Source organism: Nothobranchius furzeri, chromosome 6, assembly GCF_043380555.1.
Source record: "Nothobranchius furzeri strain GRZ-AD chromosome 6, NfurGRZ-RIMD1, whole genome shotgun sequence".
NCBI lineage: Eukaryota > Metazoa > Chordata > Actinopteri > Cyprinodontiformes > Nothobranchiidae > Nothobranchius > Nothobranchius furzeri.
The window spans coordinates 48,876,134-48,900,309 of NC_091746.1; the positions used below are offsets into that span (position 1 = coordinate 48,876,134).

Consider the following 24,176-nt stretch of genomic DNA (forward strand, 5'->3'; position numbering starts at 1 on the left):
GCTCACACTGATCTAAATCTTTGGCTTAAGCCACAGAACAAGCAGGAGATCATCTGGTCCTTTCTATAAATGTGGTTATAGGTTCTGAGAAATTGCAGGTTTAATTATGAAAGTCGTCTTAAATGGAGTGTTATTCACATAAAGCTTTAAGACATTGTCTCACCTTTCTCAATATGAGAAGTTAAAGCTTCCCTGACAGAATACAAACACGATTCCTGGATGTATTGTTAGTTTTGTGCTTTAGGAAGTTTTGTCAGCCTGGCAGCTAACAGGATCAGGTCACAGAGGTCAGAATGGTGATCACACTACAAGAGTCGTCCAGGACAGGCTTGACGGTGCAAACGTGGCACAGAAGAGCAGGAGTAACTGTGTTCAGGCGGAGTTCGTTAGACCGCTCCTTACTTAATGGACTGTTTGGAAGGGGACTGCTGGTTTGTCAGCTCCTCCGGTGGATGGTCAAAGGCAGGTTGAGGGTGGCTGCTGTTTGGTGAAGTAACGAAACCGGTGTGTGCCTCCAGCTCGTCATCCTGAAATGAAAGTTTAAAGAAACAGTATTGGGATTTTATACCAAAATGTTTTTTTTTTCTTTTTAAGATTTAAAAATGGCTTAAACTTTATCAGCTCTTGACAACAATAAAAGAGAATTTTTCATTGTGAAAATGTCATTGAGGGTTTTATAATTCATTAATCCATTCCATTCTCGCACTGCTCTGGGTGGCTGCATGTTGAAGTAGCTCTGTTAACTACATGTAAGTTTAGCCTTTTTTGGACATTTTTTCTTCTAGCGTCTTAAGAAAAACTGTATTTTTTTGGACCTTTTACTTTTCTGTTTCTGGTGCTGTGAAGCTTAGAGGATTTTTACAGCTATTTTTTCACTTTTTGAGCATTTTTTATGATGTGTAACCATGGCAATAAACTGGTTTACAATCAGGAGCAGCTGATTAACATTGGAAAGGCTTAAATAATACCTCAACTGAAGCCACAAATCCCAAATGAGCTAAAACGCAAGAAGTGTGGATGCAGAGCGGGAGCAAAACGGAGACAGCGAAAGAGGAAATTCAAACCATCTCTTCCATCGATCATAATGGGCAATGTGAGATCACTGGCCAACAAGATGGATGAACTCCAAGCCCTTTCAAGGACTCAGCCAGAGTATCGGCAGTGCAGTGTTATGTGTTTCACTGAGACGTGGCTGCAGGACCATATCCCCAATTCCAGCGTCTCTCTGCCAGGATTCCTGACTGTACGAGCAGACAGAGATCTGAAGAGGAGCGGGAAAAGAAAAGGAGGTGGAGTGGCAGCGCTCATCAACAACAGATGGTGCCATCCAGGTCATGTTTCAGTGAAATGTCGTCTCAGCAGCCCAGATGTTGAACTCTTGGCAGTAAGTTGTTGCCCATATTATTTGCCAAGAGAGTTCACCAGTGTTGTCTTGGCAACCGTTTATTTTCCACCTTCAGCCATTGCTGAAAATGCATGTGATGCCATCAGTTCTGTTGTCACTAAGCTACAAACCCAGCACCCCAATGCATTTGTGGCTATATCTGGTGATTTTAATCATGCCTCACTCGCTGCCACACTTCCAACATTTCAACAGTTTGTCAGCTGCTCCACCAGAGAAAACAAGACATTGGATTTGTGTTATGCAAATGTAAAGAATGCATACATGTCCTAAACAAGACCTCCTCTGGGACAATCAGATCACAATCTTGTTTTTACAAGAAGAACTGTGAGAAAATATTCACAGGACGCTGAAGAAGCCCTGCAGGGTTGTTTTGAGACCATAGATTGGATGACTCTCTGCCAAGGATATGAAGAGGACATCAATGCCATGACTGGATGGGTCACTGACTATATAAACTTCTGTGTAGACAACGTCATACCCACCAGAACAGTGAGAGGCTTCGCTAATAACAAACCCTGGATCACAAGTGAACTGAAGAATCTGCTAAATGAGAAAAAAAGAGCCTTCAAGGAGGGAGACAGGGAATCATTGAGTATACAGAAGCAACTGAAGATCAAGATCAGGGACAGCAAGGAGACATACAGGAAGAAGCTGGAGAACAAACTACAGAGGAACAATATCAGAGATGTCTGGTCAGGGATGAAGAAGATCACAGGCTTCAAGCAGAGGAAGGATTGCACAGATGGCAGCCTGGACACAGCCAATGAACTGAACAAGTTCTTCAATAGGTTCAGTTCAGGAACAAACCCAGCATCCTCCTCGCCTGTCCCCAGCCAATCAGACATCCCATCCTCCTCTAATCCAACATTTTCATGTCACCCGCCAGCTCTTTTGTCCTCTAACACAGTTATGGGCTCTTCTGGTCCTATAAATCTGCCTTCAACCAAGTCAGGAGATGCTGCTGCCCCATTTACCTCCCCCTCCCACCTATCTGTCTCTAGAAGTCAGGTGAAGAGGCAGCTGGAGGGACTGAACAGGAACAAGGCTGCAGGTCCAGATGGTGTCAGCCCCAGAGTACTGAAGGCCCATGCAGAGCAGCTCTGTGGGATTCTGCAGCACCTCTTCAACCTCAGCCTGGCCCAGGAGAAGGTTCCAGTCCTGTGGAAGACATCCTGCCTTGTTCCAGTTCCAAAGAAAACTCGCCCATCAGTCAGTGACAACTAAAAACCGGTTGCCCTGACATCCCACATCATGAAGGTCCTGGAGAGACTCCTGTTGGTCCACCTGAATAAGCAAACTAGGGCATATCAGGACCCGCTGCAGTTTGCTTATCACCATAGAGTTGGAGTTGAAGATGCCATCGTCCAGCTGCTTCAACCAATCCACTGTCATCTGGACAAAGCAGGCAGCACTGTGAGGGTCATGTTCTTTGATTTCTCCAGTGCATTTAACACAATCCAGCCTGATGTACTTTGCCAGAAACTCCAGAAGACACAGGTGGGGGGCTCAACTATTGCCTGGATCAAAGACTACCTGACAAACAGACCACAATTTGTGAGGCTGAAGAACTGCACATCAAGCCAGGTGATCAGTAACAATGGAGCACCACATGGGACTGTACTCTCACCATTAATCAATTTCCCTCTGGGATTAATAAAGTATTTTTGAATTGAATTTAATTGAATTCCTTTTCACCCTGTACACCTCAGACTTCCAGTACAAATCAGACCTGTCATCTACAGAAATACTCAGATGACTCTACAGTTGTCGGGTCTATCAGAGATGGACAGGAAGCGGAGTACAGAGAGCTGGTGGAGCGCTTTGTAGCATGGTGTGGAAACAATCATCTGACCTTGAACGTGAACAAAACAAAGGAGATGATTTTAGACTTCAGAAGAAACAGGGTGAAGTCAAACACTGTTTCCATCATGGGAGAAGAAGTGGAGGTGGTTGAGGAATACAAATACCTTGGAGTTCACCTGGACAACAGACTGAACTGGAGAAAGAACAGCGAAGCAGTTTACAAGAAGGGACACAGCAGACTGCACTTCTTGAGGATGCTTAGGCCCTTCAATGTCTGTAGCAAGATGCTGCAGATCTTCTACAAGTCTGTTGTTGAGAGTGTAATCTCTTCAGCCATCGTCTGTTGGCGTAGTAGCATCAGAAGCAGGGACCTGGAAAGGCTCAACAGCCTAATAAAAAAGGCTGGTTCTGTTCTGGGGACGACTGTGGAACCACTGGAGGAGATGATGCAAAGAAGGATTCTCCAGAGAATGAAGAAAATTATGGACAACCCTAAGCATTCTCTTCACAAGACTGTCCGACAACGGAAGAGTGTCTTCAGTCAGAGGCTTCTTCAGTTTTGCTGCAACACTGACCGCTACTGGAGATCCTTCCTGCCAACAGTCATTGTAATATACAATAACTCTTTGACGCCTTGATTATTATTATTATTATTATTCTGAGCTATTACAGCAATCAATTTCCCTCTGGGATTAATAAAGTATTTTTGAACTGAATTTAATTAAGAACACATCTCACAGTTTTATTGATCACTTTTATCTTTGGTCTGATTCCAAAATTAGCCCGCACCTCATCTTTGTACACCAGTCAGCAATTTACTTTTACTTTCCCAACATTTTCTCTGAAATTACTAGAATTACCACCCATTCAGAAACTTTCACAGCCATCATTTTATACCAATGTGAGAGCGCTGCACTGAAATAGCATTGTTTTACTCAAGCATTTGGCCATTGGTTGTTTTATTTGGTTTAGCTGTGTTTTTAATTTCTGATTTGTATTGTATTCTTTTTGTTCATCTGTTCAGCACTTTGGTCAGCTGCCATGCAGATTTTAAATGTGCTACAGAAATAAAATTGGATTGGAGAGGAAAAAATGAAAATTGCCCTGAAACAGTTCACAGAGTGATTATAGTTTCTAATATGTGGGAAAATACAAGAAACGCTCTGATTAACCCTTTCACATCAAGAAAAAAAACTGAAAAATAATGTTTTTTTATTTTTATTTTAACCGATAGGAATTATAATCTAATGTAAATGAATAATAAAGGGTATAATTGCATGTGAATGGGTGAATGAATGTGCTGTGAAGTGCCTTGGGGGGTTGTAGAACCCTTAAAAGTCATTTTTCCCCCATAATAATAAAATTATATTAATGTAAGACCATGAATGACTGTGTTGTATAGTACATTGGGGGCTGTAGAACCCTGGAAGGAGCTGTATAATTACAGGCCATTTACCATTTAGCATAAGATAATCATTTCAATTTTATTTAGATTCTTGGGGGGGGGGGGAATCTTAGTGGAGCTTAGAGCAAGTTTCAGTAAAATAAAGAGATTAACTTAAAGGGCTAAAATTAAATTTCCAACCAACTTTCAGCAGAATCCTACAACTAAAATACTCTTAATGCCCAAAATCTTAAATTAGTCAAAGGCCTAAACATCCCATTTGATTTTCTAGGAACTTGACCTAAAAAGGTACTAATGTTTGGTCAATAACGCCATCATACAAGTACATTAAGTAACACTTTTAACAAGAACACTGCTGCTAAAGATTTACTTGATTTCCAGGTGGGAGTTTATAAAATATTACAAAAAGGTTCCTTCAATTAAAAAGTGACAAATTCTACCCAAAATGTGCTGAATTATTATAAAACTGTGCAAAGTTGAAGCAGGTTTTCACTTAGTAAAAGAACCTCTCCTCTCCCCCTGAGCAGGAAGTAGTCCACACCGTGTCAGCCGTTTCCTCCCCTTCAGTGTGCTCTCCGTAGTGACCGTACACCTCCGTGTCAGAAAGGGCACTCTCCAATGCCTCCTCCTCATAGTCAGTGTGATAGTCTGACTCCTCTGATGAAGGGAAACCGTGGAGGATTGTGGGTGAAGGAGAAGGAAAATGTGGGGAAAAAAGGAGCAAACCAAACAGTTAAATGTAACAAAACAGAAAAGGTTTCAGAGAAGACATCTGAACAGGTACGCAGGAAAAAAGATACATCATATATCCTCGTAGAATAAAACAGGAAGAAACTGAGCAAGCACGAGAAACACGGAGAAAAGTTAACACTGCATCTCCCAGACACACTGCCAGCACGTTTTAGGGAGGATAATGAGTGTGGCTGAAAGTGACAGGACTGAAATATGTGTCAGTAGTTTTACCATCCATCAAGGCAGGTTTGACGGGCTCGATGCGGGACACAATTTCTGCAAGGTCAGTGAAGGAGGCATTGGGGCATGTCAATACCTGGAAGACACACAGATTCAGCTCATAAAAGGTAAATAAAAACAAGCCACAGGAAGCTATTGTTGACATAATTTCTTTATTTTTGCCTCTTCCACCTTCATTTCTTTTCAGATCTTTCCCTAATTACAGCCCCCCACCCCCACCCCCACCCCACCCCCCACACAACCACCACCACCATCTTGACCAACAGTGTCTATTTGTTTAGCTGAAGACGTGCGCCATTTCTCCTGAGAGCTACATCCTACAGAAGCTTCTGAAAATAAGACATCATTACATTTCTGTGTGGGACAACTATTGTCTTAAAGAAAATGGGAGTTAGTCAGGAGACAGCATCACTGTTCAGATCTGCAACAACAATAATAATAAGCTTCGTCCTCGTTTCTTTTTTGGGTGCATTTGTTGCTTTTTGCTTCAGGACGTTGTCATGATTCTTTACATCATTGATTTTGCTTTTATTCCCTTTATCTTTTATAGCTCAGTTTGAATGTAAACGTCATTTTTCTTCATCTTGACTTTTGCTTATCAACAATGTTTTTCTTTACCATTGCTTAGAGACAAATCTAATGCAAGTGATTCCATTTCTGAGAGGTATGAGGTATGAATGACACTCAACACACCCAAATATAACTTTAAATTAATATTAACTTTTTTTTTTCATTTACAATTTGTTAGTTCCATCAGCATGCGTTCAACGCATAAAGCAGTTTAAATTATGAAACACACATAAAATAAAACAACTAAACTTTAAATGTGTGCATAAATAGTAAGTTAGACTATGGGCTTATACGTCTTTTTAAGAACATCCAGTTTAAATCTGCAGGAAGAGAAAAAAAAACGTCTGCATAAAAATGAACAGCTCCAATATGAGACTTTTAGTTGGCATTGAGAGTTTCCATGGCAACATATTTCTTTAGAAAAATCTATAGTAAAGCTCAGGATTGGGATTAGTATAGAAGTAGCCTTGGATGCTTCAACACACCAGGAGGTGATGCTCCTCTTCCTTCTTTTACACTTCTTCCCCAAACAAGCTCTCTGATTGGCTGAGGCACCAAGACGTTGCCTCTATGCTTTTGGAGTGTGTCAGTGTGCCGAGTTTATTATAAGATTACAGGATTATTACCTTCTCTCCTCTGCTTCTTCACCTTCCCTCTGCTCACTGTGCCTCATTTCTTCTTACTTTTCCTCCTGACCTTATCTCCTCAATCCTCCTCCATCCTGGTCCATCATACTCATCCTGTTGTCTCTGTATACCTCCTGAAATTAGTGAAGGTGCATCTCTAGCCCTTTTTACAAGACACACCGTGTCTTGATTGTAAAGCACATTGAATTGCTTCTGTGTTTGAAATGTGCTCTATAAATAAAGCTGCCTTGCCTTATAAACACGCCATGGCGATGTGCAAATTTTGCAGCATTCGTTCCGCCTTGCTTGGTAGTAATATTGCAGTAATTGTCTGTCATATAAACAGCGATTGCACCTTGGGGCAATAGGAGGTGTCGTGATGGCGTAGAGAGTTACTGCCGAGCTACGGCTGGCAACTGCATTGAAAACGAAAGTAAACACAAGCCATAAGTTTTGCTTTTTGAACAAAATCGGCCGAGATGGCGTTGCAGCAAATTGACGGCATAGTTTTGTAACAACGGCTTAAAACTAATCTGTTTATCTGTGATGCACCGGTAATGAAATTGTCCCACCCTGCCAAAAACATGGCGTTAGATGTTTTGTACCTCATGGCTTCCTGTATCTATCAAGGTTTAAGTAAAAGCATACGTTCTGTTTAAATGCTGCCCACATTTAGAATGGAGAAAGTCGAGGATTGCTAAAAAAAAAAAAGAGATAAATTTTACCAATTTTAAGAAGGTAGTTTTAGTAAATTTAGGGCTAATTCTGCTTGTTTTGGCACAAAGATTCAACCTTTGCTTGTTCAGAATAAAAACACCCCCTCAGGATTCCCACATGTTGATGACTCACACCACTCATGCTTACATTGCCCTTTCGTTGGATGTTGTGGAAGTCCTCTTGGTGTCTGTCTTTCAGCATCTGCTCCACTACACCACTGCGACTCCACACATCAAACACTGTCTTGCCGTGCTGGTATCCCACTTCCTGGAAGACACAGGCGAGTCCATCAGTGTTTTATCCTAAAAAGCCATCCAACAATAAAAGCATGAGCAATAATGGATCTGGGTAAAGCTCACAGCTATCTCATCAAACTTGTCAAACTCCAGAGTGCGGTATCTGTCGATCGGGGGCCTGATGTACTCGCAGTAGTCGCTGTTCTTCACCGACTCCAGATGCCTCACGCAGCACACGTAGGCCAGCCGAGACTGGATCTCGGCCATGTTCAGCACCTGTTCCAATCAACTTGCGCATCAGTAAAACTCGGCTCTAAAAATACCCCCATTGTTATTCACAAGCCTGATTTCCTTTTTAAACATTTCCACAGTTTCTTGTGTCTTATTAATCAATTCATCACCTTCACTTTCTCAGCCAGGGGGTTGAAGCGTTTCCATAGCACCCACCAGCCTGAGAGCGAGTCGCCATAATTAGTGAGGTTGGTTTCATCCCTGCTGCCCACGTCAATAGCAATCACCACTTTGGCCCCCATGGAGCGCGCCACATCAGCTGGGAGAGTCCAAAGGACCAACACATGAAAGGTAACAAGGAAGCATATAGAAATGAGTCAACTGCAGATGTCAGGAAAAGATCGATGAAAGGGTGCTAAGGTTACACGACCCATTTGGACTGGATTAAACAGACCAGGCAGGTTGTTGATGTAGCCACCATCCATCAGTAGGTGGCCATCTTTGGGGTCACAGAGAGGAGGAAGATAACCTGACAGAGACATGCTGGCACGCACATACCGCCACAGAGAACCTCAAACAGCAAATAGGATGTTTGTTAAAGTTATCTAAAAACGCACCACAGAAAATATAAAACACAAAAAGGTCTCAACCTTTTCTTTGGGAATATAATATAAAAGAGAATCTTTACCATCTGTATGTACTCTCATTGCTGATGCGGTGATGTCAGTGGTAATATTGAAGTAGGTGATCCAAAGGTCCTAAAAACCAGATAACAGAACATGCTCATTAAGGTGATCATCTACTAAAACTGCCACTTCCTGTTTCTTGTTCCTCAGTCTCACCTCAATCTGTTTGCTTTTAAACACATTACTGATGCTGGAGTTGAAGGCAGCGCCGGTGAACATAGAGGCCCATGGGTATGTGAAATCCAGAGCCTTCCTGAACTTTGAGGTCATTTCCTGGGGAAGAAAGCCAAACATCAACAAGTTTCAGAAATAAATTCAATTCCTCAAAGTTGAATTTTAAATTTAAAAATGACTGGACTGAATTTACAAACGATCTGTGATTCCTTACTGATGAGATTCAATCTTTAAGAGAATCTCTATTAAGTTGTTCCATTTTAATCCAACTTTTGTAAAGACCACAGTCTTGTATGAAACAGCTGCTCTTGTTGCGAAGTTCTTACAGGAAAGATTCAAAACACAAAAATCTAAATATGTTTTAGGTTTTATAAATCTGAAACTATGTGAACACGCATGGATCAAACTCCTGTAGCCACAGTGTTAAAAAAAAGTTTCATCCATCACCCATGGGTCTCTGGGGGCAGGCCTGTGGTTCCTCACACTCACTACTGAACACTCACGGGAGCAGGTGCTCACATGGTGCTTTCACAAGGATGAACTTGGGCATTTTTAACACATAACCTAAGGCTGTGATTGGCACTAAACGCACTATAAATCATTACCGTGTCTTCCAGCAAAAACATCCTGATGCAACCATTCATAGCCATTTGTACAAAAACACCCGATGGTTGATCTGTTACTGTAAAATTTGCATTTTGAAGATAAAATTTGCGAATATTTATCAATGCAGCTGATCAATCATTACTCTCACCATTGCCCACTCTCTGGCTCTAATCCTCATGCGGGTGTGGCTACGGTCCTCTGCATACAGCGCCCCCATCAGGGAACCAATTGAGGTCCCACCTATGAGATCCACTGGGATTCCCGACTCACACAGCGCCCGCAATATTCCCACTTGGGAGCAACCTCTGGTTCGAAAGAAAATATGTTTATATTATGAAACAGAATGGACCAGACCAGGCGGGTAGAGAAACAATAAAATAGGTCAAATTGTACCTGGCCCCTCCTCCTCCAAGGATAAGAGCAATGGCGTTGCCAGTTAGGATGCGAGCCAGACGGGAAAAGTCAGAGTGGCGATCTGCTGGCTTTTCAAAGACACGTTGGTACAGTTCCAGCTAAAAGAAAACAAACAGGAGAGTTTTAGTGGTGTAGAAGAGAAAAAATGATACCAAAATAAAACCGTCAGCCTAAAAGTAGATGAGTCAACTGGGACTTAATAAAGTGTTTTCATCTCCAAATGAAACATCATGGAGGGAACGTAAAGACATGTCTGGCTGCGTTTGTATCCCGACCAGCTTAGGAAGGCTCCTTTTAGAGAAGACCCTTCGGGGACAGGAGAGGTGGAGGTGTCTGGAGATCCAGCTTCGCATGTTGAGCCAGTGCACCGTTCCTTGGGGCGGCAGGCCATCTTCTCTGTGCAACAGCACCAGCTGCTTCTGGGCACGCACCGCGCTTCCTTCCAACATACGCTCCAGCTAAAGAGGGGAGGCATTGAGCACAGATGTTAGAGAACATCTTATATTTGCCACTTTCATCAGCATTTCTCCCGAGTAATGCTGGCACAGATCGAATAACGAGAACCCCGAGTACTTGATGTGGAAAGAGCACTGAAGCATCCTGGAGAGTAGAGGGGACATTAGATTTTAAACAAGCACTGACACACACACACACACACACACACACACACACACACACACACACACACACACACACACACACACACACACACACACACACACACACACACACACACACACACACACACACACACACACACACACACACACACACACACACACACACACACACACACACACACACACACACACACACACACACACACACACACACACACACACACACACACACACACACACACACACACACACACACACACACACACACACACACACACACACACACACACACACACACACACACACACACACACACACACACACACACACACACACACACACACACACACACACACACACACACACACACACACACACACACACACACACACACACACACACACACACACACACACACACACACACACACACACACACACACACACACACACACACACACACACACACACACACACACTAAATTAATCCTCAACTCTGGATTTCCTCTCTTTTCTTGCTTTCTTTGGAGGGTTTCATGCACAAGCAGGATAGGGATGTTTTGCTCACATGTGCCCTAAAAGATAAAAATCCATCTAGGGTTATGACTCACTCGTAGCCAAACTAAACACTGATCCATCTTTCCATTTCGTCCTCCATTTCCTGTTAAACGGGGACAGGTTCTCTTTTCTTCCGTCCCAAAGTTAAAGGAAATTATATCTTTTTCATCAGCCACACCAGCCCTTTAACATCCAGCTCTCCCTTCACAACGTCCATCTACCTTTAGCTCGTTTATGTCCATGATAAGGGGTCAGATGCAAACTGTTCCAAGCCAGTTTGGTCATTACTTTATCTAAAATCATGGATCTGACATGATTCAAGTGCATAAAGGTAGGAGTGACCTTCATATCACAGCAGACCTGCGTCTTGGCTGGATTACACACAAACAATACATCAAACACAACCTGGCTTCTTGAATGTAAGATTTAGATGAAACCACTTTACTAAAAACTTGATTAGAAGTAGGGGTAGACCAATGTTTATCATTTTTAGCACACCAGCATCAGCCGATCTCCCTCTTTAGTAAAGCTGATTTAAAGACAGACACATCCCCGGGTAGAACAGAAATGTAAATTCATGTTCCTGAATAACATCTGCATAAGAAATGCTCTAACAAATATTTTCTATCTAATTTCTTTTTATACTCCAGTTTTGAACATTTAATACTTGCTCAATAAATTGATTTGTTCGATTAACTTTAGTTACATGTCTGACACTGAGCAGTGCACAAAATTAAGATTTAACAGAGGTCAAAAAATGATTCAGGTTCAGAAATTTTGTTCATCAACTGATGTTATTAGTGACTTTTTAGCATGCAAATAAAGTGAAAAATATTTAGATTTCGGTCACAAAAATTGACCCAAACAAATCAGCAGCACATATCGGCCATCAGCTGACCATGCCCTCTAGATATCGGCAGCAGAAAAAGCAATATCGGTTGATCTCTAATTAGAAACATTACCATTTCATCTATTTATTGAGCCTATCTAGATGAAAATATTGTGTTCCCTGTAAGCCTGTTATGATTTAAATCTATATGAATCAAGAACCTTGTGACATTTTTGTGCCTTCAGCCTTTCAGGTGTGATGAGTCTGCAAATGTGGAACCTGCCGCTGATTTCTGCTGCCGAAGCGTGTCCACTTTAAAGTTTCACTTGTTCATGTGACGGTGCTATTCTGCTGTTAGCAGGGCTGTTCTCTCTTTGCTGCAGCCTAAAACAAATCTCTCTCTCAACACAAAAAATGCAACTTTTTCAAGAGCTTTTTTCTAAATTAGCGACATCGGTGCACCGTAAAGACTGAAGCAGCATGAGAAATACCGCCAGGAAAGGCCACCATTAATTATACTTTAGCCCTTGATCATAACATAATTATCCCAGCATGTGAGACAACCTGACTGATGGATAAATAACCACATGAGCTGGTTCAACTACTTATGGACTTGTAGGAAACATGTTTGGAAGAAAGTAAAACAAAAATTTGGTTTCCTGGTGTCAAAGGCACAATTATCTGAGTAAATTAAAGACTGAGTCATGCTTTATTATCTCTGACTGGTTAGGGTTAGAGCCCCGTATAGTTTACTGAAGCATGCACTGAACTTCCTGGGGTGGGGGATCAAACTAAGCTATTCTACATAAATAAGGGGGTGTTTGAGTAAATAAGTTAAACCTTGTTACCTTACATTATTATAACATTCATTTTAATATTTTTATATTTTCTTCATCATCATCATTATCTTGCATTCATTTATAACTATTTCATATTAGTGTGCTCATAAACAGTAAAAAATACACCTAATTCCATAAATACTGAAATCCAAATGATTAGACGACCAAGTGTGACCTTTGACAGTTTCAGCGCCCTCTCTGCTCTAGTGGCAGCCCACACGTTTCACCTCACCTCCCCGACAGCGGGGTCCTGCTCCCCTACTCCCACAATAATGATGCAGTCAGCCTGACGGATGCACCGCTGTGTCCACGGGGTCAGTGAGTAGTCAGTCTGGTAAAGAACTATGCGATGGAGGTCTTCTTGTTGGCCCAGCCAGCTGGACAGTCGGTACTCATGAACACTAAAGAGGAAGAGAGTCCATTAATGAAGCTTACAGGCAATCAGTTCTTCTTGTTGTGCTCAAACATCAACTAAAGTGAGATTTCAAACAAAACAAAAAACAAAAAAAGAACAAATCAAGTGAAACTGAGCTTTGATTAGAGCTATGATGCATTTTTATTTAACCTTTTATCAGCCATACCTGTCTAATGCTGCAGCTCCAAGTCTCTGTTTGATAATGTCACTCGTCAGCAAAAGCGTGGGCCCTGCACGAGATCAGACCCCACTTCCTGTTAGCATCTGATACATTTTTGCTTCTGAAATAGCCATCAGTCCCTAAAGCCTCAAAAGGTCACTGCAGTAAAAGCAAAACTCTTTTATAATGTTAATTAGCCTGTGTTATACAGCCAAGGGCACGTTCAGCTGTGGAGCTGTGGTGAAAAGCTCTTTCTCACTTCAAACAAGGACGGGCACAAAATAAATCTCTAATTCAACAGCGGGGAAGTGTACAAGAGTCACACTGGAGCAGGGATTATTTTTCAGCACAAGATTACCAGTAATCCAATCTGATTATGTTTCTATTTCTGTGTTGTAAATTTAGAAACATGATAAACTAGACTGGTTTCAGGCAAGTGGCAGTAAAGGTGGTTTTTGGGCTAAATCTGAAAGTAGAAACACTTTGGTGACATGATGCATCTAAAAGAACATATCTGAGTATCTATGTTTGTCTTTCCAACAAGGCTGTGTTTACATCACATTAATTAAACATAAATGATAACATTTTATTCTGATGATTCGTATGTGAATCCATCCATTTACTAGAAACAGGCTTCAAATGAGTAAAACGATCAGAACACTTTAACTGAGATGTAAAAGTGTACTTATGGTTTACCTATAGCGAGGAGAGCGTGCTGCAGCTCCAGAGTGAAGGCGGTCAAAGGCACCTCCTCTGAAACGGGCAGAACTGTCACAGTCGACAGGTTGGAGGCTTGATTTCCTGCGTCCCACTTGCTTCCTGGAGTGTGGAGTGCCAAACTACGAGCTGGAAGTATTTTTACAGGAGCGTTAACATCTATGCTGACAGTTATATTAAGCAGCGGAGCAATGATAAACAAGAACCAGAATGTATATAAATTATAGAAGCAGAAATAAATGTTGTAGAACACCTGAAAGAGGAACGTTGACTTGCTGGAGGATCTTCTGACCAAGTAAATGGATGAGCCTGGTGACCACCTGGAAGGTAAAAACATTTATTTCATGTTCTGAGTTTAACTTTAAGCCTGAATTTGAACATTTTAACACGCATGTTAAAACTCTCTCTCGACTCTCTGGCTGATCAGAATTCTCTCATCATTTCTGAATACCTGAGGGAACTTCCTCTTGATGGAGGAGAGCGCTCCCTCGGGTAGTTTGGCTAACTCAGAATCTCTCACAGCGTGGACAGTGGTGGCTCGGTTCTGATGGGTCAGGGTTTCAACCTGCAGAAGCACGCAGAACAATTATTACAGTGTAAAAATAAAACTCAGCCAGGAACCAACCATAATGAAAACTCATCTACTCAAGAAATGAAGAAACGCTCAACAATTTTCTACAAGTAATTAAGGAGGAATAATTCAATTCAAATTCAATCCAGTTTATTTATCTAGCGCCAAGTAAACATTCCAATACAGTTCAGTTCATTAAGCCAAAAAGTTTCCTATATAAGGAACTCGGCAGATTGCATCTCTTTACAGCAATCCTCATACTAAGCAAGCATGTAGCGAGAGTGGAGAGGAAAACTCCCTTTTAACAGGAAGAAACCTCCAGAGGATGCTGGCTCAGTATAAGCAGCCATCCTCCACGACTCACTGGGGATCGAGAAGACAGAGCGAGCATGCGAGCACGCACACACACGCACGCGCGCACGCGCGCACACACACACACACACACACACACCTGTCCCTTCCCATGCACCAGCACCATTCACACTACAAAATTATTTAACCGTTATACTGAATGGAGTACAGCAAGTTTTCTAATTGCTTTTTGTAATTCCCCCTAAAACACACAACCTCCCAGTAAATGAGATAAACTGAACCCAAAAATACCTTTAGGTTAGATGCTTCTTATGGTATAATGTGTAGTTTTTAAAACCACCTGCTCTGACCAGGATTGCCTCTACTTTACTTTAACTAAATAAGCCAAAGAGACGTTACTGAAGACCAACTGAGTTGATGTGTCTGGTTGAGGAGTTATACCTTTCATTTTTCTAAATCTGTTTAAGAGACCTGTAACGCTCCATCAGTGTCAGAGCGCAGGGTTTAGAAACAGATCGGAAGTGGGAGAAAGAAAAAAAAAGAGCTCCAAATGAGAGGTTTCCATTTCATCCCTCAGAGCTGACGTCAGTACAGCATGACTAAATATGTCTTAGTGTTGGACACCTCTTATGGCAATCTTATTTCCAATATCACAACAGCTGCAGTGACAGCTTTCCTCCTCCAAGTAACCGTAACCATAGCATCCGTCAGCCCAGGTATTATTATTAGAAGCTCTGAGGCAGAGACACGTCTCAGCAACCAGAGGTGTTTCACAAAGGCTGCCAAAATGTCAAAATACATGCAGCTGTGTCCATTTCAGATTTTATTCCATCAAGGAGGTAGCACTTTGCAAAAGTGTTACACACGTGTAAACCTGAGCATGAGTTTCTTTTTAAGTCTGATTCCCTAAGGCAGCATGTGATAACTGCAGGTGAAAAGTTGCAGCAAGTAAAATTTTTGATGTCATAAAGATCGTCAGATCCCCGATACAACCTCAAGTGTGTTTTCCGTGTTTTAACGAGGTCATTATTAGATTTTATGATCAACAATGCTTACTTTTTTTTATACAAGTTAGATTAAGTGAGCGTTTTTGCTTCACCACATCCAACTTTGACATCACAAATTCATGTCGACATTGAAAGCTCTGTGATTAGAACTATTAGTATTTTTATCACATGGTGGTCGAAATTTCAAAGATTATTCATCACCTTCATCTCCAGCTCTGTGTCACGCACAGAGAAATTCAAATCAGGCTCAGATTATATGAGATTAGGTTCAAAATCCTGAGTAACACTTTTTTGAATAATGTGAGGACTTATTTTTAAAAAGATTAAAAACAAATTTTGTACATAAATACTTTTTTTTAATCAGACAGAAAAGACCAACAATGTTGATTTGAATCATCTGAATGAAATAAATGACTGTTTTATTACCCACTTTTTGAAATAGGTTTCATTTTCTAATTGGTGTGGATAATAAACGGCCAAGCCTTTTAGAAGCACACTGGCAGTATTTTTAATTAACTACACATATTGTCAGTGAGTGAACTATCAATCTGATAAATGGCTATTAGTGAATAATGTTAATAAATTTGCACATTTCATACTTTGAAGAAAACGCTGAAGCATTAATCTTGATGCACGGACACGAATACTCATGAGGAACGTTTTCCACTCGATATAATTCATTGCCCGTCTCGGTCGAGGGCCTTACCACTCCAATCAGGTCGCCACGTCCGTACTCTCCAATCATCTCTTTCTTGCCATTGTCCTTCATGATAACAGAGCGCAGTCGGCCACTCAGCACAATAAATGTACTGTCTGATTTGTCTCCTTGCCTGAAAATGTAAAGATAACGGTTATCTCAGCAGAAGTGTGGCCCTTTTGACTTTGACCTCTCTTGTGGTTAAAGCTGATCTCATCTGCAGACGTGAGCTGACGCTTGGAGCAGAACACCTGTAAACGGCCCTGCCGGCCTCCACGGCCATCCAGTCCAGCGCAAAGTCGATCTGTCTGATGAAAGACGACATCCTCCTGGACACGGTGTGAGCAACGTTCAGAACTACTTTTGGCTCGACTCGCATTATCCTGATGGATTAAACACAAACATGAAAATAAAAGTGAAGAAAGGGGAGCTGAAACCATCCTGGGATACTTCTGGCTGCATACAAAGATGTTTGTAAAGAATGTGGGGTACAAGTGATCATGTGATCATGTGACTCACTCATAGAAGTGCGTTTTAGAGATGGAGAGGAAGCTGCAGTCTCGCTGGGCTCGCACAGTAAATATGAGGGGCTCTCCGGTCAAGACGGCGAGCTGGCCGACGAGCTCTCCAGGATGCGTCACAAACAGGCGCGTGTCTTCTTCACGATCAATCATCCGCTGATAAACATGGAGGAGCCCTGAAATCACAAAGTGGATGCTCACCTCCTAAAACACAGAAACAGGACAGGTTTAAACAGTTTTCTGAATCTCATCACGATCAAATAAAGATTTCTGAGATTAACTGTTTAGTTTTTAAAAAATTAAATGAAATAATACCCTTTTATTTATATTCTAAGATACAAATGAAGCTTTTTTTTAATTCAAGAACAAATTACTCCTTTTTCTACTGAAAGGTCTGATAATAATCTAGTTTTGTTGCCTCTTTGCCCATTATTTGCAACAAACGCCAACCTTATGAGCTTTGCCTGAATGTTCATTGATCAAATACTAAATAACAAATTCATTAGCAGAGGCTCATTCCTGACTAACTAGGCTAAAGGTCATCAATAATCTTCATAAAAATGACAATAAAAGAAATGGATTTAGAAGAAACTCGCGTCATGAAAGGACTCCCTGACCTGATCTCCCTGACGAGCTACAACAGAACCAGCTTTGACATGATGAAGGGTCACTCTGCCATCGAGTAGACCGGGGTCCTGCAAACAAGAGACACACAAAAAACGGTTTTCCTCGAATATAAACAAGATCTCACCCATTCATAATTAAAGATGCCAGTAAAACATATTGCTCAATAAAAGAAAAAAGTACATATTGTAAATATATTTAGATGTATTGATTTATAAATACTTGCAGCTGGATGATCACTTGCAGGTCTCTCTTGGCAGCCTGGAGGATCGTGCTGCTTTTACCGAAGCTGATGGCGTCAGACTGCCCCCCACTGTCCGTATAGTGTAACACTTCAGAAGGCGTGGGCTGCATTGTCACATTTTTTTTCAGACTAGACTACAGAAGTAGAAGAAAAAAGTTAAAGTTCTAGAGATAAATCACATGAGGATAAGGCACAGAAGGTGTTGAGTTATTTTAAATCTACACGTCAGTGAAGAACCGACAAAGGGAAAAAAAAGTACTTTTTGAGTGGCAGGACTTGCAGGAGCCTCATCTATGATCACTCGAGCTCGTTCACAGGCCATGTTAAGATCATTTCCTGTAAACACACACACACACACACACACACACACACACACACACACACACACACACACACACACACACACACACACACACACACACACACACACACACACACACACACACACACACACACACACACACACACACACACACACACTTACAAGTTGTAATACAAGCATTAGTCAGATTCGTGCTGGACAGTGACCCACCTGTACACTCGGGTGGCATGGAGATAGATCGTACCCTCCTGCAGCTGTTTGAGGGGCTCTCCTTTGCACAGTCTGTTGCATATAAACCTGAGTCAGTGGATCAGTCTCCAAACAGAGCTGCATTTAAAATTCATTGGAGTACCAAGTTTCTAGACCTGGTTCTGAAATGTTCTCTGAGAACCCGGCAGGTACGTCATCCTGAAGATGGAGACGACGTGCTGTCTTTCCAGAATTCGCCTCAGCCATCACACCATTTATATTGGACAAAGGCACTGCCTGACTCTCCTGTGAATAATGTGACACAAAGCATCTCAGTTAAGGTCAAGTCTTCAGTCGCAAATGTTAAGGACACTTGATCTTGATCGAGCTACTTGTAAACGATTTGTTTGCACAGACAATATTTCTTGTAGAGCTCAGAGGCTTGCGTGTGCATAATAAGGTCCCATGCAGTGGCACCCCAAGAAAATTGCTGGCCACACCAGAGAAGACCAACATTTTTTATGAATCATATTAATGTTCACACAAACTATACATTCATAGTATTTAAAAGGTGAATTAAATCAAGTGCTTAAGATTCTACAAAAAATTTTAAAATCACATTCCAAATAACAGTTTCAAATGTCTTTCTGAAAAAATTATGTTCTTCAAATTTGAGGTAAGCATCTCTGGTGCATATTGTTTTTTTTAATGAAAAAGAATAAAAGGAGCGTGCAATGCATCGCCACTGGCTGAACTCTCCTAGAGTTACCACATGAACCAATCTGGTGGGCAACCCCCAAAATTTTCTCTGGCCCCATCTGGCCACCCCTATGAAAATTATCTGGGGGAACCACTGGTTCCATGCATCCTTAACTATAGTACTAGGACAGATTTAAAGGTTTGTGCCGTCACTTTTTATGGAAGGGTTACAATCATATCTATACATATTTCACTGAGCTGTAGGAAAGTTATGATGCTGTGCTTAATGATGTGTAAAATTAGCTTGAGAGAGTGTGTGTGTGTGTGTGTGTGTGTGTGTGTGTGTGTGTGTGTGTGTGTGTGTGTGTGTGTGTGTATAATTTGATCAAAAGCCAAGCTTAGGTATTCACTGAGCCTCTTGGCAAGACTATGTAAACACAAATATGTGTGCAGCAATTAATTTCCCTCCTACCGGATTGAAGAGCTCGGTGGTTAGGCCCAGATAGTTATGTAACGCCAAAAAGGTCACTCTCTGGAGTCGCACCATGATTATCTGCAATCCCCACCCAAGAAAGTAAAAACAAAAACACAAATGTAAGGAAAAAGAGAAGAAATTTTGTATTGTTTTGTTTTCAAATGGCATTTAAATAAGATGCTAATCAGTATAACTCATTTACATTTTTTATGTTTACTGTTGGGCCATCTGTTACCTGAATGACTCGCACAAGAGTCTCTGGGTATTTCTTAAAAACGGACTCAAAGGCAGAAGCAGGTAAACGTAAGATGGTGGAGCGAGTTGCAGCCCGTGTTGATACGGTCTTATATGGAGCCGGATACCCCTGAAATTAAATCAGGACAGATCAGTTTTCACCCTGAGCATCAGCACAAACCTGACCCAGTAATTACTTAACGTAAGAATGTCAGTTCTTCATTCTCTCAATTTATTATTCCTATAGATGTGGTGCTTTTAAACAGTAGGGATGTGTATTGGTAAAATTATGGGGATATGATATGTATCACGATACAGGGGAGATGATACAATAATATATCACGATATATTGCAATACATTCAGCCAGATGATGTTAGTGATTTTTTTAGACTGAAATTATTATAGGAAAATTCAATAAACAGTTCAAACTGATACTTAACATGTTTAACAAGAGCTATCTGAACCATAATAGAGGGATTTACATTTCAATGGTGGAAACGAAACCCATTGCACACTGCTGCCAACTAGCGGTCAGCGTTTGAATCGCAAGAAAAGAAAAGAAAATACACAAATGTTTGCATGTAAATCCTTCCAAAAATTAAACAGCTTTTGAATATCGATGTAATATCACAGGAAAAATATCACGATACATTGCGATTTTGATATTTTTGATACACGTCTTTTGAATATCGATATAATATCGCTGGAAAAAATATTGCGATATATTGCCATATCAATATTTTCTTAAATCCCCATTAAAAACAGGTTGTAAAACTAAGTGAGATATAACTTTTACGAGTTTATTTACATTTAAAATAGTCACACACACTCCAATTGGTAACCAAAATGTGCTGTGGATTTTCTAAGCTGTTACATTTAAATTCAATTGGAACTGTTCATCATCTTAAGTACATTCTGTTCCAAACAGCTGAACCCTCAGATCAGGATTATCTTTTCTCTAAATGTCCATTAAAGGAACCAAGCAAAAAAAAAAAGTGCAGCTATAAATGAATAACTTCAGAAAATGAAATAAAACATTACATCACTAAATCAAATAAATAAATGTCCTGTTGGATTCACAGGCATACAACAGTAATGGATTGACTAATTTAATTGCAACAGATCAGAGTAGAAATGAGGACAGAACCCAGTGTGATGTGCAATGAGGGAATAAATAGCGGCTCACAGTGATGATGTCCAGAATACTGAGCAGGCTGTGGACGCTGTCTCCTGGAAGTACATCCTTTACAACTGGTTCTGTGCCATCCTTTAAAAATAAAGATTTTTTTTATTATTCTGAATTCATAAACAGTTTATATGTCTGCATAAATAAAATTTAAAAAATCACATTTCAAAGAAACTGCTAAATATGAATGATTAAGATGTCACAGTAGTGCCCTCTGCTGGTCAAATGTTTCCTGTATTAGAAGGCAGCAGACATCGATCATGTCCTCTTAAACACATTACTTTACCAACTACTAGATTACATTAAAACTAATTAATAAACAATGGAGCTATTGTTTATCTTTACTTTTTATTTCATATATTTTTTAAATAATGTGTGTGACAAAATGTGAATCTCAAACAAATTGTTTTATGTAAATTATGTTGGGGGGAAGAAAGGATAAATAGAGCTGTCAGTTACTTACATTCTCTTGAATGCAGAGTTCGAGTCTACCATCCTGGACCACGTAAATGCTATCATCATCATCCCCCGGCCTGAACAGCACTTCCCCCTCCTGCAGCTCAATAAACACCATGTGGCGACACAGTTCCAGAAACAGAGGCTTTTCAAAATGACCCAAGACCCTGTAAGAGATCAGAAAACAGAGGAATCTTTGGAACATCAAGGAGGCTAAAGCTCGACATGAGCGGGGAGCTGTACGTTTGGTTACCTGACGTTTTTCAACATGTAGAGAACCTCAGAAGGAAGGTGTGAGCTCTGCACGTCAAACTCTGTTAGGTCTGCTTCCAGCAGAGATGGAGGGGGTTCCTTATACTGCAGGGTGGGAGGGTCTTTACGGATCCTCAGAATTCTGTTGGAAAAAAATGATCGAAAGGCAAATTAAAATGAGTAGTAAAATTGTGAAAAATACTAAAATAATATAAGTAAAAGCTAAAAGTGAATGGTGCATACTTGCGAGCTATGCTCAGAACTTTGGCTCTTTTGCGTATGCGTTGTGATTGCTTTGACACCGAGTTAGAAGACGGAGGGGTTGAAGACAGAGTCTGGACCTTAGGAAAGCAAAATATTATTTGAGGTGTGGACTAAATTACTGAAAACTTAGAGTAAAAATGTACAAAGTTTAAAGACCACAGTTTGTTACTGAAATAAGAAAGTGTCTAATCTTACAACAGGCGTGTACTGTAAAAATGAAAAACTAGAAATGTATACTGCATACTTTGGAGCCTAAATACATTGGACTACTCATTTAAAATAAAAAAAACAATCAATTCACATGATTGTCAATATTCGCTGCATGCATGGTTACGGAAGTGTAAATAGCAGAAACCTTTCTCATGATCTTCCTCCCATAGAAGAGCACTTTATCTCGTTTTCTGAAGCGATACCGAGGCCCACTAGGCTGCTGCTCATCTTGTCAGAAAATTCAAAACATAAACTATAGGTTATATGATGTCAAATTTGCATGTGCAGACACACATGGAAAAAAAATGGAATTTAAAATGTGAAGCTTTAGAGGACAATGGAAGACTCACAAGCACGTTTGAATTTCCTGTAGAGGAAGAATACCACAGTCCCAATCAGCAGGACAGCAAAACCAGCTCCAATCAGGACACCTGTGAGCTACAGAACAGTTAAAAGGAAAAGTGGGGTCACATGAGAGGTCACAGCTGACATTTAAGCCTCATTAACATTACCCTTATAAAACTGCCAGTTAAATAATGCATACCCATTCTAATCAGATTCTCAGAGTGAATTCAGTTCATTCTTTATTGTTTTCTCATGGATTTAAATAATGTCAGAAATAATGTTCACATTATAACAGACAGACAGACACACACACACACACACACACACACACACACACACATAATAGTAATAAACACACAAGGAAACAAAATAAAAGCTGTGAATGAAAATAAATTCCCTACCATGGTGGTTTGCATCCTCTCTTCCACAAACTGTTGAAGTCGTTCTTTCAGGACACTCCTGCTGGCCTTCAACATCTAAATATAGTTTAGGTTAGCCCAAGATCATGGCTCCAAATACTAAAAGTACCAGTCTGGTTGCTGTTCACATTGGGTTTGTTACCTTATCCCACGTTTGTTCTGTCGCGTCCTCATTAAAAGGAGTTGAGGTGCTTTCTGAACTGGGCCACTGACACTGGTCTCCATCATCTCCAGTGCACTCCATCATGCCCAAGGAAAAACACCCGCTACAAGATTCCAATAAAACTGCTGCAATAAAAGGCGCGAACGAATTTCTTAGGACGAAATCTAGAGCAATTTGAGAGAGACAAGAGAGCACGAAAAAAGAGGAACCTGGAATTTTGCATTAGCAGCACTTGGAAGCTTCCCCCGTGATCTCGCTAGGATTCTAGATTTGAAGACAGCTTCCTGGCAAAAATACAAACAAACAAACGAATCAGCCTTCAACAAACCTCGGGTGTCGATCTGACGGAAGCGCTGGGACGAAGCTCTCAACGTTAGCTGATTGATAAACAAGGCTAGCAGCTGTCTGACAGTCACAGTGGTTACCCGTCTTGCTAATAAGCATAAATAACCTAAGTCTATTTCACATTCCAGCGTTTTAAATTCCTACTTAAACGGAAACATCAAGGCTTACTTTCTGAGGATTTCCGCGGTCCTGATGCTATTGTTTACATCGCTGAATAAAGAATTAAGTTAGCAGCTAGCTAACAAAGTTTTCTTTATGCTGTTACTTGCTCAGCTCCGCCCTTCCCTGCCGTTGCCATGGTGTCGACTGAAGCTGCACCCAATCAGAAACGAGATAGACACATCTCGCTCAGCGCTGGTCTCGCTTTAAGATCACGTGAAGGCAGGAAGTAATGTCTGTTTACCTGTTAATATCAGTACCGCCTGAAAAACCGACTGTTTTGGTCTACAACAATATTTTACGCCTGTCGGCTCATGTCCTGACTGCGTTATTCCCTGAAGGCATTTGTGGTTTAGCTTCGAAAATAAAGAATAATCTAAAACATACCGCGGTACAGTTTTAATTGTTAAATTTCAGTCATTTTCTTTTCTTTTTTTTCTGGTAAATGTAAAGTTGAACTGAAGCTATCATTTACTATTTTAAAGAAAGTTTAATGACA

At 40.8% G+C, this 24,176-nt stretch overlaps 1 protein-coding gene across 3 annotated transcripts; it reads right to left on the minus strand.

Annotated features, from left to right (window-relative positions):
- Positions 1 to 210: 210 nt before the first annotated feature.
- Positions 211 to 23,823, minus strand: pnpla7a (patatin-like phospholipase domain containing 7a). Of its 3 annotated transcripts, none has more exons than XM_015977237.3 (37): positions 23,687 to 23,823; positions 23,383 to 23,457; positions 23,153 to 23,295; positions 22,993 to 23,067; positions 22,597 to 22,684; positions 22,392 to 22,474; positions 22,016 to 22,113; positions 21,774 to 21,914; positions 21,528 to 21,687; positions 21,065 to 21,145; positions 19,879 to 20,007; positions 19,641 to 19,721; positions 18,646 to 18,775; positions 18,491 to 18,562; positions 18,218 to 18,294; positions 17,937 to 18,092; positions 17,708 to 17,785; positions 17,089 to 17,294; positions 16,821 to 16,952; positions 16,579 to 16,702; positions 14,434 to 14,547; positions 14,236 to 14,302; positions 13,962 to 14,111; positions 13,272 to 13,335; positions 12,923 to 13,091; positions 10,121 to 10,303; positions 9,825 to 9,943; positions 9,580 to 9,736; positions 8,808 to 8,924; positions 8,654 to 8,723; positions 8,420 to 8,536; positions 8,136 to 8,284; positions 7,858 to 8,010; positions 7,646 to 7,765; positions 5,577 to 5,661; positions 5,155 to 5,270; positions 211 to 527 (listed from the first exon to the last, which is right to left on the minus strand). In XM_015977237.3, the coding sequence occupies exons 3-37, from the start codon at positions 23,255 to 23,257 to the stop codon at positions 399 to 401; spliced, it is 4,095 nt and encodes a 1,364-aa protein (XP_015832723.3). In that variant the 5' UTR covers positions 23,258 to 23,295; positions 23,383 to 23,457; positions 23,687 to 23,823; the 3' UTR covers positions 211 to 398. The 3 variants fall into 3 exon arrangements, with proteins under 3 accessions (XP_015832723.3, XP_015832714.3, XP_070408857.1); XM_015977228.3 differs by having other exon boundaries at positions 23,153 to 23,298; XM_070552756.1 differs by lacking the exon at positions 5,155 to 5,270 and having other exon boundaries at positions 413 to 527; positions 23,153 to 23,298.
- Between the last annotated feature and the right edge of the window lie 353 nt (positions 23,824 to 24,176).